This window comes from Equus quagga, chromosome 1, assembly GCF_021613505.1.
Source record: "Equus quagga isolate Etosha38 chromosome 1, UCLA_HA_Equagga_1.0, whole genome shotgun sequence".
Lineage (NCBI taxonomy): Eukaryota > Metazoa > Chordata > Mammalia > Perissodactyla > Equidae > Equus > Equus quagga.
The window spans coordinates 79,022,427-79,037,656 of NC_060267.1; the positions used below are offsets into that span (position 1 = coordinate 79,022,427).

At 43.0% G+C, this 15,230-nt stretch overlaps 1 protein-coding gene across 4 annotated transcripts in view; it reads right to left on the minus strand.

Annotated features, from left to right (window-relative positions):
• Nucleotides 1–15,230, minus strand: part of ASTN2 (astrotactin 2) — an 826,144-nt gene that overhangs the window by 468,849 nt on the left and 342,065 nt on the right. For all 4 annotated transcript variants that reach the window (XM_046684656.1, XM_046684665.1, XM_046684648.1 and 1 more), the window contains exon 7: nucleotides 4,100–4,267. In XM_046684656.1, the coding sequence (XP_046540612.1) occupies nucleotides 4,100–4,267 (168 nt within the window). The remainder of the gene's footprint in view (nucleotides 1–4,099; nucleotides 4,268–15,230) is intronic.

The window sequence follows — 15,230 nt, forward strand, 5'->3', positions numbered from 1 at the left end:
AGTGGAGAATGCAAAAAGGGATGCTCTTTGGGATGTGGCAGAATGGGAGGGTGAGACCAGAGCATCTTAGAGGTCAGCTGACTGGCTACTGGACAGTTCTTGGTGAGACAGTTTCTCTAAAGCTGGAAAATATTCAATCTGAGTTCATATATAAGTGGATATGAAGGAAAGAACTAAGAATTGGTGTATACAACTGTTTCAAGGAGCATGGGGAGGGAAACTCCTTCCTTCCTTCCTCCTTTCATTATTTTCTGTGCACTAATTATATGTCAGCATTCTGCTAAGTTGTAAAGATATGGAGATGAGTAAGAAACATGCTTTGAATCCCCCTTCCCAGCCCCTAATAAAGCTTGCAGTCTGGTGATAAATCCAGACAAGGAAAGACTAATAATTCTGCACAGGAACGAGAACTGTGACACATGGAAACAGAAGCTATGAGAGCAGAGAGGAGGATCACTCAATCTGGTCAAGGCTGGGGATGGTAAGTCAGGAATGCCTCTGGAAGGAAGGGTGCTTGAGCTAAATGAAATAGAAATAAAAAGGAGCCCCTGGTCTCCCAGTCAAAGGGGGAGAAAGACATTTCAATGGGAAGGAAACAACCTATGAAAGGGATGTAGGCATGAGAAGCCACAGTGCCTTCAGGGACCTGCAGGTACCAATGCAGCTAGAGCCTAGGGCATGGGGCAAACAGAGGCAGAAGATGGGGTGATACAAGGGAGCATGGTTTTGTCAGGATAATTAACAAATATGGCAGCGGGGTCTATTACTGTTTGTGTAGAACGCAAAAGGACTATTTGGGAGGAAGGATAGTCCTTGGGCCAGAAGCATCCACAATAGTTGGTAGCTTGTTAGAAATGCAGAATCTTAGGCCCCACTCTAGATCCACTGAGGCTTAAGAAGCAGTGATTAGAGCACAGACTCCTGAGTTTGAATGCTGGTTCTGCCACTTGCCTGCTGTGTGACTTTGGTCCTCTCACCTTTCTTCTCTGGGCATCAACATCATCAGTGATAAAGCTGAGAAGGTCAACCCAGTGGATTCTAGTGACATTTTCAGCTATAAGGTAGGTGTGTATGCATGTGTGTTTAATTTTACAGGATATTGGTGGAAGAGCTGATCATTTTCAAAACTGGCTAGCACACACCTGCTCCCTGGATGACCACTATTTGGAATTAGCCCTCAAGCCTGCAGCCCAGGGAGAAACTCGTCAGAAACCACCAACTTGCACCTGAAGGCAGATCAGCTGGGAAACCAGAAGGTCAGACCCTCAGGCACTCACCACTCTGCCCGCTTGGGCTTCATGAAGGGAGGCAAGGAAGAGGATCCCTTCTGTCCCCTCCCACCAATAATCGTGCCTCCTTTTTAAAGATAGAAAAGGAAAAAAGGAGAACCTGCAGGACCAGATCCGGTCCTGGCTGTTGGGTGAGCATAATCAAGAATGTGTGTGTGTGTGTATCTGTATGTGTGTTGGGGGTAAAAAGGGTACTGTTTAGGGGGACAGTGTCTTAAAGTCTAATGTTTTAATTAAAAGAAAGAAGATTCAGCTGTCTGGTCAAATGGTACACTTGAATTGCACTGCATCTTCCAACCAGCTTCCCTAATAGGCCTATGTAAACGCTGCAAAACTGTGTCTGAATATCCTCCCAACTAAAGGATAAGAAGGAATGGTGGCTGGAAAGCCAAATCCTTGGCCTACTCTGCAGGGATACAGGAGTTGGCCTGGGGAAGCCCTCTCCTTACCTCTGAACTGCTGCCCCAATAAGAAGTGGAAGAGAACATGAACAGAGGAAGGACTGGGCCACTGTGACCCTCGGCTCTACATCTGCGCCATGAATTTTCCAGGCAAGATCTCCAGACTCTTGTTAATGGAGAGAGGGATGAGGTTCCAGAAAAAATATACCAACAAAAATTGCAGGAAGGAGCAGAGGACCAGGAGCAAGGAGAACTGGGGTTCTAACACCAGCTTCATTTGTAACTTGCTTTGTGACCTTGGCAAGTCTCTTCTTCTCTCTAACTTGTGTTTCCAAATTTGTGGACATTAATAACTACCACTTACTGAGCAACAACTAAGAATAAGATATTATCCATTTAGTACAAATAAGATAGTGTCTCGTGAGTTTAAATACCATCTATACGTGTTGACTCACAGATTTCTATCTCCAGCCAAGACCTCTTTGATCTCAATGCCCATTTTCCATCTCTACTTGATGTTCAGTCATCTTGAACTTATATACAAACAGGACTCTTGATTCCCCTCACCTCAGCTCTGACCCTCCTGCAGCACCTCCTGACTCAATAAACGATAAGTCCACTCATGCCATTGTTCAGACAGAACAATTTGGAATCATCTCTGACTCCTCGCTGTTTCTCACCTCCTACACCCAATAACAAGTTCTGTCAAATCTACAATCTGAATATATCCAGGTTGGATCATTTCTCAGCATCTTCTCCCCTTATCCCCGTAGTCCAAGCCACTAGCAATTCTTGCCTAGATTAAAATTTTGGTGCCCTGAAGTCCCCCTAAGGTTTGCCACACAGCAGTCAGAGAGATCCTGTTAAAATGTAGGTCAGCTCATGCTGCTCCTTTGCTCAGGATCCTCCGATGACTTCCTCTCTCACTCAGAGTAAAATCCAAAGTCCTTGTCATCCTATACAAGGTCCTGCAACCTCTGTCCCCCCACAGCCTTCCTCTTCTCGAGTCTGCCTCCTGCTCCCCTCCTCTCTCACTCCCTACCAGCCATGCTGGTCTTCCAATGGCACATTCCTGTGCTCCTGCCACCTAGTACTGGCCCATGCTGTTCCCTCTGGCTAGAATGCTCTTCCTCCAGACAGTGGCATGGTTCCTCCATGCCCATCTTAAGGTGCCTGCTCAAATGTCACCTTCTCCAAGAAGCCCTCCCTGACCACTCTTTATAGAACAATAACTCCTCTCTCACTCCCAGCTTAGCATTCCATATGCTTTGTGCTCTCCCCCCAGCATTTATCATCACCTGACAGAGTAATGTATACATTTGCCTGTTTGTCTATTAGAGCATTGCCCAACAGAACTTTCTACAATGATGGTAATGTTCTATATCTGAGTGGTCCAAGATGTAGCCACTAGTCACATGTAGCTACGGAGCACTTGAAATATGGCCAATGTGACTGGGGAAATAAATGCTTACTTTAATTTTAAGTAAGTTAAATTTAAGTAGCCACATGTGGTTAACGGCTACAGTGCAGATTCAATGTCTCCCTTGAAAATAAACTTAATTAGGGCAGACATTTTGCCTCTTTTGTTCACTGCTGTGGCCCTGATACCTAGAAGAGTCTGGCTACTCAATACGTATCTGTCAAATGAATGAATAAATGAATATGCCAAGAGCTTTCATGCATTATCTCATCTAACGCTAACAAAAGGCTTGTGGGATAGATGCTATTTTCATTCTCTGGTACTCAGAGACAGGACATGTCTTGGTAAAGAACTCGCAGATAGTTTGTACCTGTGACCAACGTCTCCCCATTTAAGATGAATAGATTCTGGGGATCTAATTTACAGCACAATGAATACAATTAACCATACTGCATTGTATACTTGAAAGGTACTAAGACAGTAGATCTTAAACGTTATCATCACACACAAAAAAAGTGGTAAGTATGTGAGGTGATGGAGGGTTAGCTAACTTCACTGCAGTACTACATACGTGCATTTCATACTATATATGTGCATGAAATCATGGCATTGCACACCTCAAACTTACACAATGTGATATGTCAATTATGTCTCAATAAATCTGGGAAAATTATTTTAAAAAAATACCCAGATAGTAAGAGGTGGACAGGATTTGAGCTCAGAGACGTTTGATGACATTCAGACAATTTGCTTTGCTACAGTTGGACTAGACACTCTCTGTGGTCCTTTCTAACTCTGAGATTCTGCGGTTTTATGAGTATTTTCTCCATTGCAGCACATGGTTTAACCACCAAGGGGACTGATGGACCTTTACACAAAGCACATTGCCAGTGGCTCAGGAACCACAATTCTTCAGACAGAAGGAATGCAGAGCATCCTTCACCCCATACCCTCCCTCCCCCATCCCCAGCCCTGCCCCCATGGCTCACCAGTTTCTGGGTCGCAGAGCTGCTCACAGGCATCTGTCGTCCTCTGTCCGCAGAGGTCCCTCACCCATGGGGAAGTGGCATTGATCTGGTAATACAGGGACAGCTTGGCTGGGTTCAACCAGTCGGAGATATCCAGGTAGCTCCCTTCACTCACCACAAAGCTGCTCCCTGTGGGTGAACAGAGAAAAAGACAGCTACTTTCTCCCCAATTTTAGGGTACAGATGTGTCTCATTGCTGATGCTGCAGGCCAGCAACACAGACAGGTGGGCACAAGCCATCCCCCACCCCAGCTTGCCCGTCCTCACTTGTCTACACACATTCACAGAGCATTTACACTGTGTCAGTCACGGTGTCAGCAGCCAATAGAGACAGAGACAAATCAGACATCAGAGACAGTTCAGCCTAGTAGTTGAGTCAGGCCCTTAGGACTTGAGTTCAAATCCTGGATCTCCCTTGAACAGTCTTTGACTTTGGGCAAGTCATTCAATACCTCTAGGCTTTGGTTACATCATCTGTAAATGGGAATGTTAATGGAACCCACCTCATTGTTGCGAGAATAAAATAAATTAATGTAGATAAAGTGCTTAGCCAGTTCCTGAATTGTCCTACTAAAGAATAATTAAATATTAAAAGCTAATGTCTCTGTCACCCAGGCAGCCCCCCTGGAATGGGGGTCACTAATGCCCACAGGGGCCAGGTGTCTGATATCAATGGGAGAGACTGGCTGAGTGTGAGGGAGATAGCATCCTGGCCTCCTGACCTAGCTTGTATTTTGTTTTGTATTTTCATTCCATTAGTGAGAGATAGATAGAGAGATTCAAAGACATTTCTAGCACCTTTAAGAAAAAAACTAGCACTTGTGCAATGGAAAATGCCTTAATGTTGGGAATCAACAGGGAAAGAAAGAGTTTGGGGGAAACAATACTGAAGTCTGGATCAAAATGGAGCAGCTGAGAGCCCGCTCTAGCCAATTCTTGCCAAATGGGTCTAAAGCCGAGTGGTGCAAGAACTTCAGGTTATTTTCAGGAGAAGCTGAAAATTCAGGTTTTTATTGTAATCAACCAATTTGGAAATGATGGCTTAAATTTTTTCTTGAAAGCTTGCGTAAGACAAACAAAAGACCCTAGCTTTGCAATCTATCCTCTAAAATGCTCCTCTTTAAAAATGCATATATACACACGTGCACTTACATACACAAAAATATATATACACATATACATATGTGCATACATACATGCATTACATACATATATACACATACATATATTCTTTGGGGACAAGGAACAGAAACCCATTCAAGGTGGCTGCATGTTGAGTGTAAATGTGAGAGTGTGTATGTAGCAATAAGGTAAAGATACAATTTCACAGGAGGAAAGAAAAAAAAGAGTTCAAATAGGACCAGGCTCCACAAAGCTGGACCGGAGAGTAGTTCTAGATTCATGGCAGATCTATGGACCCCAGCAGCAGGAGGTCTTAAATTGTTTCATAATTAATGTGACTCCATTTATCTCCCTATACTTGCTTCTCTCTACCTCACTGTCAACCAACAAAATCTTTCCATGTATGCAACTCAAATTTCCCAAAGGGGACTCAGACAATAAGCACTATATGAGTGTGACAGCAGCTTCTCTGTCAGGTCACATTAGACCCTGCTGGCTGACCAATGGTTGGGCTCCTCATGGCTCTGGTGCCCAGCTGTGGTCCAAAGAACAATGGCCAGGGAAGCAGGATCAGACCTTACCTGGCTGCCCTGAGGACCTAAGATTGCCTGAAAAGGGTGAGGGTGTGGCAGGCAATGTTATCTTCTCTAACTTACACAAAGGTTAAGATTTATATCATCCTATAGAATGAGCTGCTAAGTAAAACACAGTGGACACCATGATTTTTGATGCGGAGGAAAGAGGAGTTTATGTGAAGCAGAAGGAGTAGATAGCATCAGGCTCAAAGATAAGGAAATGACCACATTTGAAGTTGTCCTAAAAATCCTTGGCAGCTAAAGCGAAAAAGAAAAAGTCTGCTGGATTCCATATTTCAAATTTCTGGCAGGGGAAGATATGCAAATCTATCTGCAAAGCCATATTTCCCCCTCTGGAAGTAAGCCTGAGCAGAAACATGTCACATGGGTCCTTGTGCAAGGCACCGAACATCAGTATCAACTACAGATTTTTCTTTTAAAAAGCACAGTCATGCTGTTTAAATGGATAATTCTGGTATTTATTCTCACTGAAGACTGAGGGATGGATATTGAATTGTGTCCCAGGGCTGAGTCTGCCTAATCCCACTACTTCAGAAAAGCTACACAGTGCAGAGATAAAGAGAATCGAGTCAGCAAGACATGCATCCAGGCCTTCAGTCTGCTACTTACTAGCTCTGTAAACTTGGGCAAGAAAACAGATCCTCGGTCATCTCATATGACAAGCATGGAGACTAATTCCCCCTTCCTAGGGTTAATATAAGGATTAAATGAGAAAATGCATTTGTCTTAGGTCAGGTTCACCAGCTATCAGACTCAAAGGCAGAGAGTGGCACATAGGAGGGCTTTTGGAGTGCCCTCTTGTAAGGGGATGAACCAAGTGGGGTTAGGCAGAGGGAGAAGTCCAACTGTCCCATCGGAAGCTCTGGAGCTGAGATGATCCTTCAGTGTTGTTCCAAATCAAGACAAGGGTATTGGGCCTTTGTACCCCGACACTAACCAGTCATAGACTCTGGGCTTTCCCTGGGGAAGGGACTTTGGTGAAGTGGTTCCTTTCAATGGAGGACATTTCTCCAAGAAAGATTCAGAGTGAGTGGTCAACTACCACCATTCCTGGAAGCTGGGGGAATGAGTGCCTAGGTTCTAACGAGAGATTTGGATGTGACATTACAACATCCCCTACAGTATGTGAAGTCTCTGGTACGTTGTGAATCTCAACTAACAGGAGCTATTTGCATTCCTGTTTGGATTTCTTATGAACTTGGGAGCTCTGAATGCAGTACCAGTTAACAGATCTCTCTTAAATATGAGAAATATGGACTTCCTTGGAAGGGAATGACTCAAAAGCAGGTTATCCGCAGCTTCTTTAAAAAGATACTATACCAAGGTATACTGCTGGTTTAATGGCAGAAGGGAATTACTATCCTTTGAATGCTGTCTTTGTTCCAGACCCTGGGATAAACATGTTTATACCTCTTGCTCACTTAATCCTTTCAAGAGCCTTGCAGGATAGTTTTAGAGAAAGACAACACGAGGTTAAGAGAGAAATTGATTTAGCCAAATTCACACAACTAATGAGTGGCCAGAGTGGAAACTGAACCCAGGTTTCTCAGCATCCAAAGCTGGGACCTGCTCATCATTCCAGGCTGTCATGAGAATCGGGGCTCTGGTTGGCTATCAGGCAGAATTGTTTTCTGTGCCTTCCCTTTTAATGCATATCCTGTAGTGATGGAGGGCTTTTACTCTCTCTGATAGACTGTGACTTCCTACAGGGAAGAGGTCATGACTCATTCACTAGTCCTCATCAATCCAGCCCTCAGCAAAATGTCTGGCACATACTAAGAGTTTAATAAATGTCTGTTGAGTGAATTAATGAAATCAAAGTGCCATGCTTGGAGGGAAATTCAACTCACTTCATCATGGGATTATGAAGCAGGAATGCCTCCACATTGAACCCAAGGTTTATTATTTTTTTTTTTATCTTTTGAGAGCCAGAATACAAGATTAGTCCTTCAGAGTCTCCTCAGTTCCAAACCAAATCTTGAACTTCATTATCATGGCTCCTGAGCTCTCATTCACCTCGTGGGCTTGTGGCATGGATGATTAAAGTAGAGATGCTAGAAGAAATCAGTGTGAAGAGGCAAGGACATATAGCAGGGAGATGCCACATCCGATAGTGAAAGGAAGTAACTGTGCAAGATGTAATCACCAAGACTTAATCCATGAGTTCATTTAAGCAACATTTATTAAACATCTCCTTGCACAAGAAAGACACATAAAGAATGAGAAATGGACTGAATCTGTCAAGAAAATTATGGACTAAAAACGCAGATCAAATGGGTGCACAGAAAGCTCTAAGACAACCTAGAGTATTGTAAGAACTGCCTGAAAAGGATAGGCATTGCCTTTAGACATAAGGGGAAGGAAAAGCAAGGTCAGAGCGGAGTCAGTGAAGAGTCGGCCTTTAAGCTAGACTTTGAAGAATGTGAAGAAAGAACAAAAAACCAGGCAAAAGCTGAAGTGGCATTTTCCCCTCCAAGCTGGTCTTCAGACCTAGCTCATACCCCTCAATCTCTCTAATACTCACTAGATATTCCACTTAACTAGCAGCTATATATGCCATGTTATAGATCCATTCATTCAGTCATATATTTGTTCCTTTAACAAATAGAACACCTACTGTGTGCCATGCCCTGTCTCAGGCTCTGGATGAGTAAAATGTGGTATCTGTCCACTGAGAACTTAAAGTCCAGGAAGGGAGTTCAGAGATGGCAAATCTAAGGCAGAGCATGAGTGGTTTTTATTCCTCTTTTCTTATCCTCCCATCTAGATGCGCATTTCTTGGAGGCAAAGACAATGCCTTATTCTACTCTGCAGTCACCATAGCGCTTAGGATGTAGTGGAGGCTTAGAAGTTGCTGTGGGGTGTGTGTGTGTGTGTGTGTGTGTGTGTGTGTGTAGAGAATGCAACGGATAGAGAGAGAGAACAGGTAATAAGGTCAAAGAGTGGCAAGCAGCCCTTTCTAGGTAAATTCTATCCTTACTTTGAGAAGAAATACATATAAAAGGGAATAAAAATGCATTATTCCGTGTGTCTCATATTTCTCTAGTTTTCCACTGGACTCCTATTTTATTTTCTGGGCTTTAGATCAAAAGCACCCCCTTTTTTCTGGGTACTCTAAGATTCCTCTTTGTGCTCAAATAGATCTCCCCAGAGAACAAGGACTCTGAAACAAATCTTTGCCAAAATCTCAACTTCAAAATGTCATGTTTCCTTATTTTTAAATATATATATTTTTTTTTTCTCCCACTGGCTTGTGGAAATATACATCATCTAATTAGCCAAATGGATTTTCAGTTCAGCCCAATCATTTCCTTATCTAGCATCTGAAGCTCAGCGTTGCTCAAGGGACTACACGGGCACGGAGGTCCTCATTAACTCTGATCTTCAATTACATTGATTATAAGCCTGCTTCTGTAATTGTGCAGCATAGATCAGGGGTGAGCTGGGGGAGCTCAGGCCACTCCGTGGTGTTCTCTGAAAAGCCAGAGGCCCATCAGACCCCAAAGAAATGAAAGCTACAGATGAGAACTAAAAATACCACGGAAGGCGGTATCACCAGACAAAATTGCCTGGAGAGACAGACGGCAGCTGCAAGTGTCTTTCATTACACCTTGAATCATGAGACAGACCTCTGAGAACCCTGGATAGAAGATTTCAAAAGAGGGTTCTGGTCACACTGGTGAATGGGGAGCAGAGGAATGAAACACTGCATGGCTGAAACAAGGTCTTCACAAACGAAGCTCAGGGAATTTTTTGGCCAAAAGTATTCAGCTCTTTTTCTCCCTCTTCCTTTGGGTGCAAAATAATTAAGCTTTCCTTCCTTCTGTTACATCATATATCCCCAAGATGATTGCATTCATCAGGGTCTTGGACCTGGGAGAAATGCCTTTCCAGGGCACAGGATGTAAAGCAAACTGCAATGAAGCAGAAATGAGGAGCCCATCTCCCATCAGCCCAATAGACTGATGAAGAATGCACCCAATCCCATCTCTCTCCCAGTCCATGGAGGCCCAAGTCAGGCTTGAATACATTCCACCACCTGCCATCGACTGAAAGCTATTTAAGGAGTGAGCGACCAAACTCTACAGACACAAGGTTGAAAACGATAGTTTGAAGGTTTGTGAGAGCAGGCAGAGACAACCTGGATTGCTGGGGGCTCTCAGTCTCTGAGTGCAACAACTCTCTAGGGTCCCTGGTGGAGAGAGGGTCTTTTACAAGTGTCTCTGAGTCATCAGCCACTTATCATTATGTCTTCAGCTGCTGATCTTCTCATTCCAGCTCTCTTCCCTTCTGCCATTTTCTTTCCTTTTACCTTGGATCAACTTCAACCTATTCCTCTGTACTGGCTTTACCTGTTATGGGCTGACTTGTGTCTACCCCAAAATTCACATGTTAAAGTCCTAACCCCCAGTACCTCAGAAAATGACTGTATTTGGAGATTAGAGTCTTTAAAGAGGTAATTAAGTTGACATGATGTCATTAGGGTGGACCCTCATTCAATATGACTGGTGTCCTTATCAGAAGAGGAGAGTAGGACACAAACACACACAGGGGGAAGACCACGTGAAGACAAAGGGAGAAGATGGCTACCTACAAGCCAAGGAGAGAGGTCCTCAGAAGAAACCAACCCTGCCAACACCTTATCTGGGACATCTAGCCTCCAGAACTGTGAAGAAATAAATTCCTGTTGTTTAAGCCCCCCATCTGTAGCACTTTCTCATGGCAGCCCTAGCAAAGGACTACACTACCTCTTACTTGTCTTATTGGACAACAGCTGTCTCTTAAGCTTGCTATTTGCTCCATTTATTAACCTTTATGTTGTGTCATGGGTCCCTATGGATCACTTCTCAGAATAAAGTTTTCAAATGTATAAAACATAATGCACAGTATTACAAGGAAACCAATCATTGAATACAGTTCTATCCATGGATCCCTCGGGGGTTCACTGAGTGCAGGATGCAAACCTTAGTCTGAGCTAAACTATTTGCATCCATTCCGCAAATACCTAGTCGGCTGCCTGACCTGGTTCCACATACTCCCAACGTCACTGGATGGACAGAGGGAGTGGCAGCATGGTTATAACGAAGATGCAGTCCTGCTAAAGAGTGTGAATTAGCTGCAAATAAAATGGAGAAGAAAAACATGGAGGAGTTCCAGTGGTTTTTTAAAAGAGGGTCCACCTCTTTCCTTTTGTTCTTTTTAGATGAACATACTATTTTTTTTAAGCTCTGACAAAGAAACTTGGTTAAGATTGGAATTTTCTTGGAACAATCATACAATAGATCAGAATTCTACGATGCTACCTTACATATTTAATTTCAAAGAATGTTAGAAAACTTTGAGTTCCTCTAGTCCAAAGTTTCTCAACTTTCTTGTTTTCATTATCACCCACTAAGAAGCCTTTTTAGACATTTTTCTTCATTAATCACCCCCACACAGGAAATGTTAATATCAGAGACATAGTATATATTTGTTTATGTACTGTGCTTTTGCTGTACATGAAAAGAGTAAGAGTTTTTGTGCCCCCTCCCCTCCAAGAATCAATTTTCATATCTTTGGAAGTATTATTGCCCTCATTGAGAATGGATGCTCTAGTTGAAGATAAACTGAGGGTTAAGGAAGGAGAAGGATATGCCCAAGATCCCACTGGGATTAGTGAAATATCTACAACTAGAACCCAGAGTTTATGACTCCCATCCTCTTAGCGTGGTGAGGGAGGTGAGGGTTAGAGAGGTGAACTGACTTTCCCAAGGCAACAGAACTAGAAAGTGGCGGGGCTGGACCAGAATCCAAGTGTTGTAACTTCTAGCTCTGGATTTGTCCCAGTATTTCACCCTGAAAATCAAGAATAGGCCCCGTGGAGGGACGTGAGTTATCATGAGGCCAGAGCTGCCTCACTGGGAGTGTGAAATAGTAATAACCTTGAGAGGTCCACATGTGGAAGAACTCATTGCTAAATATCCCTGAAAAAGAAGCGTGGAGATAGACAGGCCATTGGTGTTCGACGTTATAAAATAGTTACTTCCAAATAAAGCTGTATCAAAGCCTCACTTCTGCTCCCCCAGTGGAGGTTTCCCTGAAATGCCAGACCCACATTTGCTCCAGGCAATTGTTGTATTTCTACTGCTTTCTGTCTTGCTCACCTCAAATTGTGATCAAAGTCTGGCTAAAACAGATTGCCACAGAATTCCACATGCCTTTATGTGTCCCCGGTCTTGCTTCAAAGTTGAGTTTGGGGTGTTTTGAGTCGGGACCAAAGAGATTTGAAGTGTTGAAATTTCAAAAAATTATTTTTCTCCCCAGTAATATAACCATTTGGTACCAAGCTAGGCAGCAGGGGAAAAGAACAAAGTCAAGAAATGCTTCTCATTTTTCTTTAAGTTATTTAAAATTTTAAAGAATTGTGGTTAAATGGAAAGCAGCTATTTACTTTTAATTTAAGAATTTCTTTCCTTTTTCTTTTTTTATTTTTATAACTTTCTTCATTACTTCATTGGGAATTTATGCATCAAATCCAATATCAATGCTGGATTTCTTTTTGATCTGAGATCAGTGCTCCTTGAATGAACATGGTGGACAAGTGCTCCCAAAACTCAAAGCTCCTTTAGCTCTGACTTGCTAATATTGAAAACCTTTCTTCTATGTCAGCTAAGTAAGACATGAGCCTAGATGAGAGGTAAAGGGCCGGATTCTGGAGCCAAACAGCCATGGATTAAACCCTAGCCCAGGCACTGAGCAGCTGTGTGACCCTGCAACAAATCACCTAATTTTGGTAACCCTCGCCCATCTCCTTATGGATACAATGAAATACTTCACAGAGATTCTATGAGCATTAAACAAAATGCATTTGAATTGCCTAAGAATAGCACCCCTGGCTAGGGCCTCTATGTTGTACTATTCCATGGGACAAAATTTACATAGAAACAATGCATTCTATGTATAATTGTATGTCTATCCATACATACTATGTATATTATTATGTATTTCATATATGGATGTACAATTGGATAATTGTGTGTTTCTATGTATATATGCATACATATACAAGCACAGATAACTCTACGAATAATTGTATCCTGTGTGGATGGTGCCTCCTGGAGCTGTGCAACATGGTGGTGTGCCTGGGCCACAGTCAGACAAAAGCTTCATTAAAAAAAAAACACCACCACCTTTCTCTCTCCTACTCAAGGATGCTTATTTTTCCTTTGCTGATTCACAGCTTATCCAGGCAGCATGTCTTCTGATTTTCACAATATCCCGGAGTGAGTAGGGTACGGCAAGAATGAGGGATGTCCCCTTTATTTATTTATTTATTAAAGATTGGCCCCAAGCTAACATCTGTTGCCAATCTTTTTTTCTTCTTCTTCTTCTCCCTAGAACCCCCCAGTACATACTTGTATATTCTAGCTGTAGGTCCTTCTAGTTCTGCTATGTGGGACACCACCTCAGTGTGGCCTGATGAGCAGTGCTAGGTCCGCGCCCAGAATGTGAAAGGCTGAAACCCTGGGCCACCAAAGCAGAGTCTGTGAACTTAACCACTCGGCCACAGGGCCGGCCCAAGAGATGCTACCTTTAAGATGTATTACAGGAGGGAGAGGTAACATTATAGAGGCCCTAGAAGGATGCCTGGCATATGTTAGGTGCAATAAATCTGCAATGAAAATATGAAATGTGTGGCTAAGACATGACTGGCTGACGGAATTAACGAATGAATGAATGCACCACATAACTTCCCAGACCCATCGGCTTAACTAAATTCCCTGCCGTGTGCCCCCTTCTCTGGGTCCCTTTTCTACGAAGTACACTTCTTTTTGCCTTTCCTAAGGAATCTGCACAAACGTCAGAGGCTGTTTGGCAAAGACGGCTCACAACTGTGAGCACTAAGAATAACCATATTAGCAATTCCTCCCGGATCTGTTTCATTACTACACTGTGGATCCAATGCCAACTCGCCAAATTAGGCCCTGGCACCTGCCTGCTTTTGTGTCTCTCACTGTCAGGGTGTGTGTGTGTGCGCGCATGTTCCTTTCTCTCTAGATGTCTCACCTTCTATTCTCTTCTCTTTTGTCTAGAAATAAATTCAGCGCGAAAAGCACAGACCTCGGAATTGGTAAATCTGGATTCAAAAAGTGCCCTTACCACTTATGATTTGAATGACCTTGGGAAATGCTTAATATTTCTTTTCTCATCCTCCTCATCTGTAAGAGGATGAATAATACTTACCTTGCAGTATTTGCATGAACATTAAATGTGACTGTGTGTGTACCCGACTTAATGGATATACTGATCAAATGGGAACTTTTACTACTGCTGCTGCTCTTAATCTAATGGATCCCAGAAATAGCTCTGGAGGGCAGGTGTTTCCTTTATCCCCATTTTACAGACAAGGATTGAAGCTGAAGGATGTTAAAGGGACATGTCTTAAATTGCACAGCCAGGAAGTTGATGATTCCAAATAAGAAGTCGGTCTGCCCATCTCTGATCTAGAGCTCTGTCTATAACACCAGGCTGCCTCCCATTCCTCTCATTTCAGGGAAAACGTATCCACACTACTAAGGTGTGTGTATGTGTGTGTGTGTGCTTGGCTTCCATCAACATTCATCTCTGGTTCTTTCTCTAAGTACTGAGCTTCTCATGGTGGTGGTTGACACATAAATCAGACCATGTTGAGAGTATATGTGAGAGAGAGAGTGAAATGGCAGGCGGACGGTGACATAATATTGTAATTCAATACGTAACATCTCCAAAGACATGCAATACATCCTTACGACATTTCCAGAAGATATTTTCTGGAAACTGGACAATAATTCAAATTAATGCTAAGCCTAAATCTAGTTGCTTTATGATGCTACAAAGGACTACATGGAGCAAAGCTTCCAAAAATCAGAGGTTTCAACAGTCATGTTGATGGAACAGATTTCACTGTCTGGCACAGATGAGAACAGCTGCCTAAATATATAATATCGGTACCTGGAGCAACATAATAAAGAAGATGCGCAGCTTAGCGACATTGTAGTGTTTGCAGCCCTCCGCCCTTCACCAGCCAAACTCTACAGTGAATTCCGGGAAAGGTAACGAGAGAAAGGATAAGATTTTTATCTGAGGACCAAATGAAGGTCTGGAGGCTCAAACAGGACAGAGGATGGCTGAGATCCACATTTCTGGTATATGACTCGTGAAGGATGAGTTCTTTTATTCTGTTCCCAGAGGGAGTTGGTGGGGTGTAGCTTAAGGGAGGCAGGCTCTAGAACCACATAAGCCTTGGTGGAACCTCAACCCTGCCACTTATCAGCTGATGGACTTTATGCCTATTAACCTAATTTTGAGATCCTTGAGGCTCCTCTTCTGTGAAATGGGGACAATAATCCCTACTA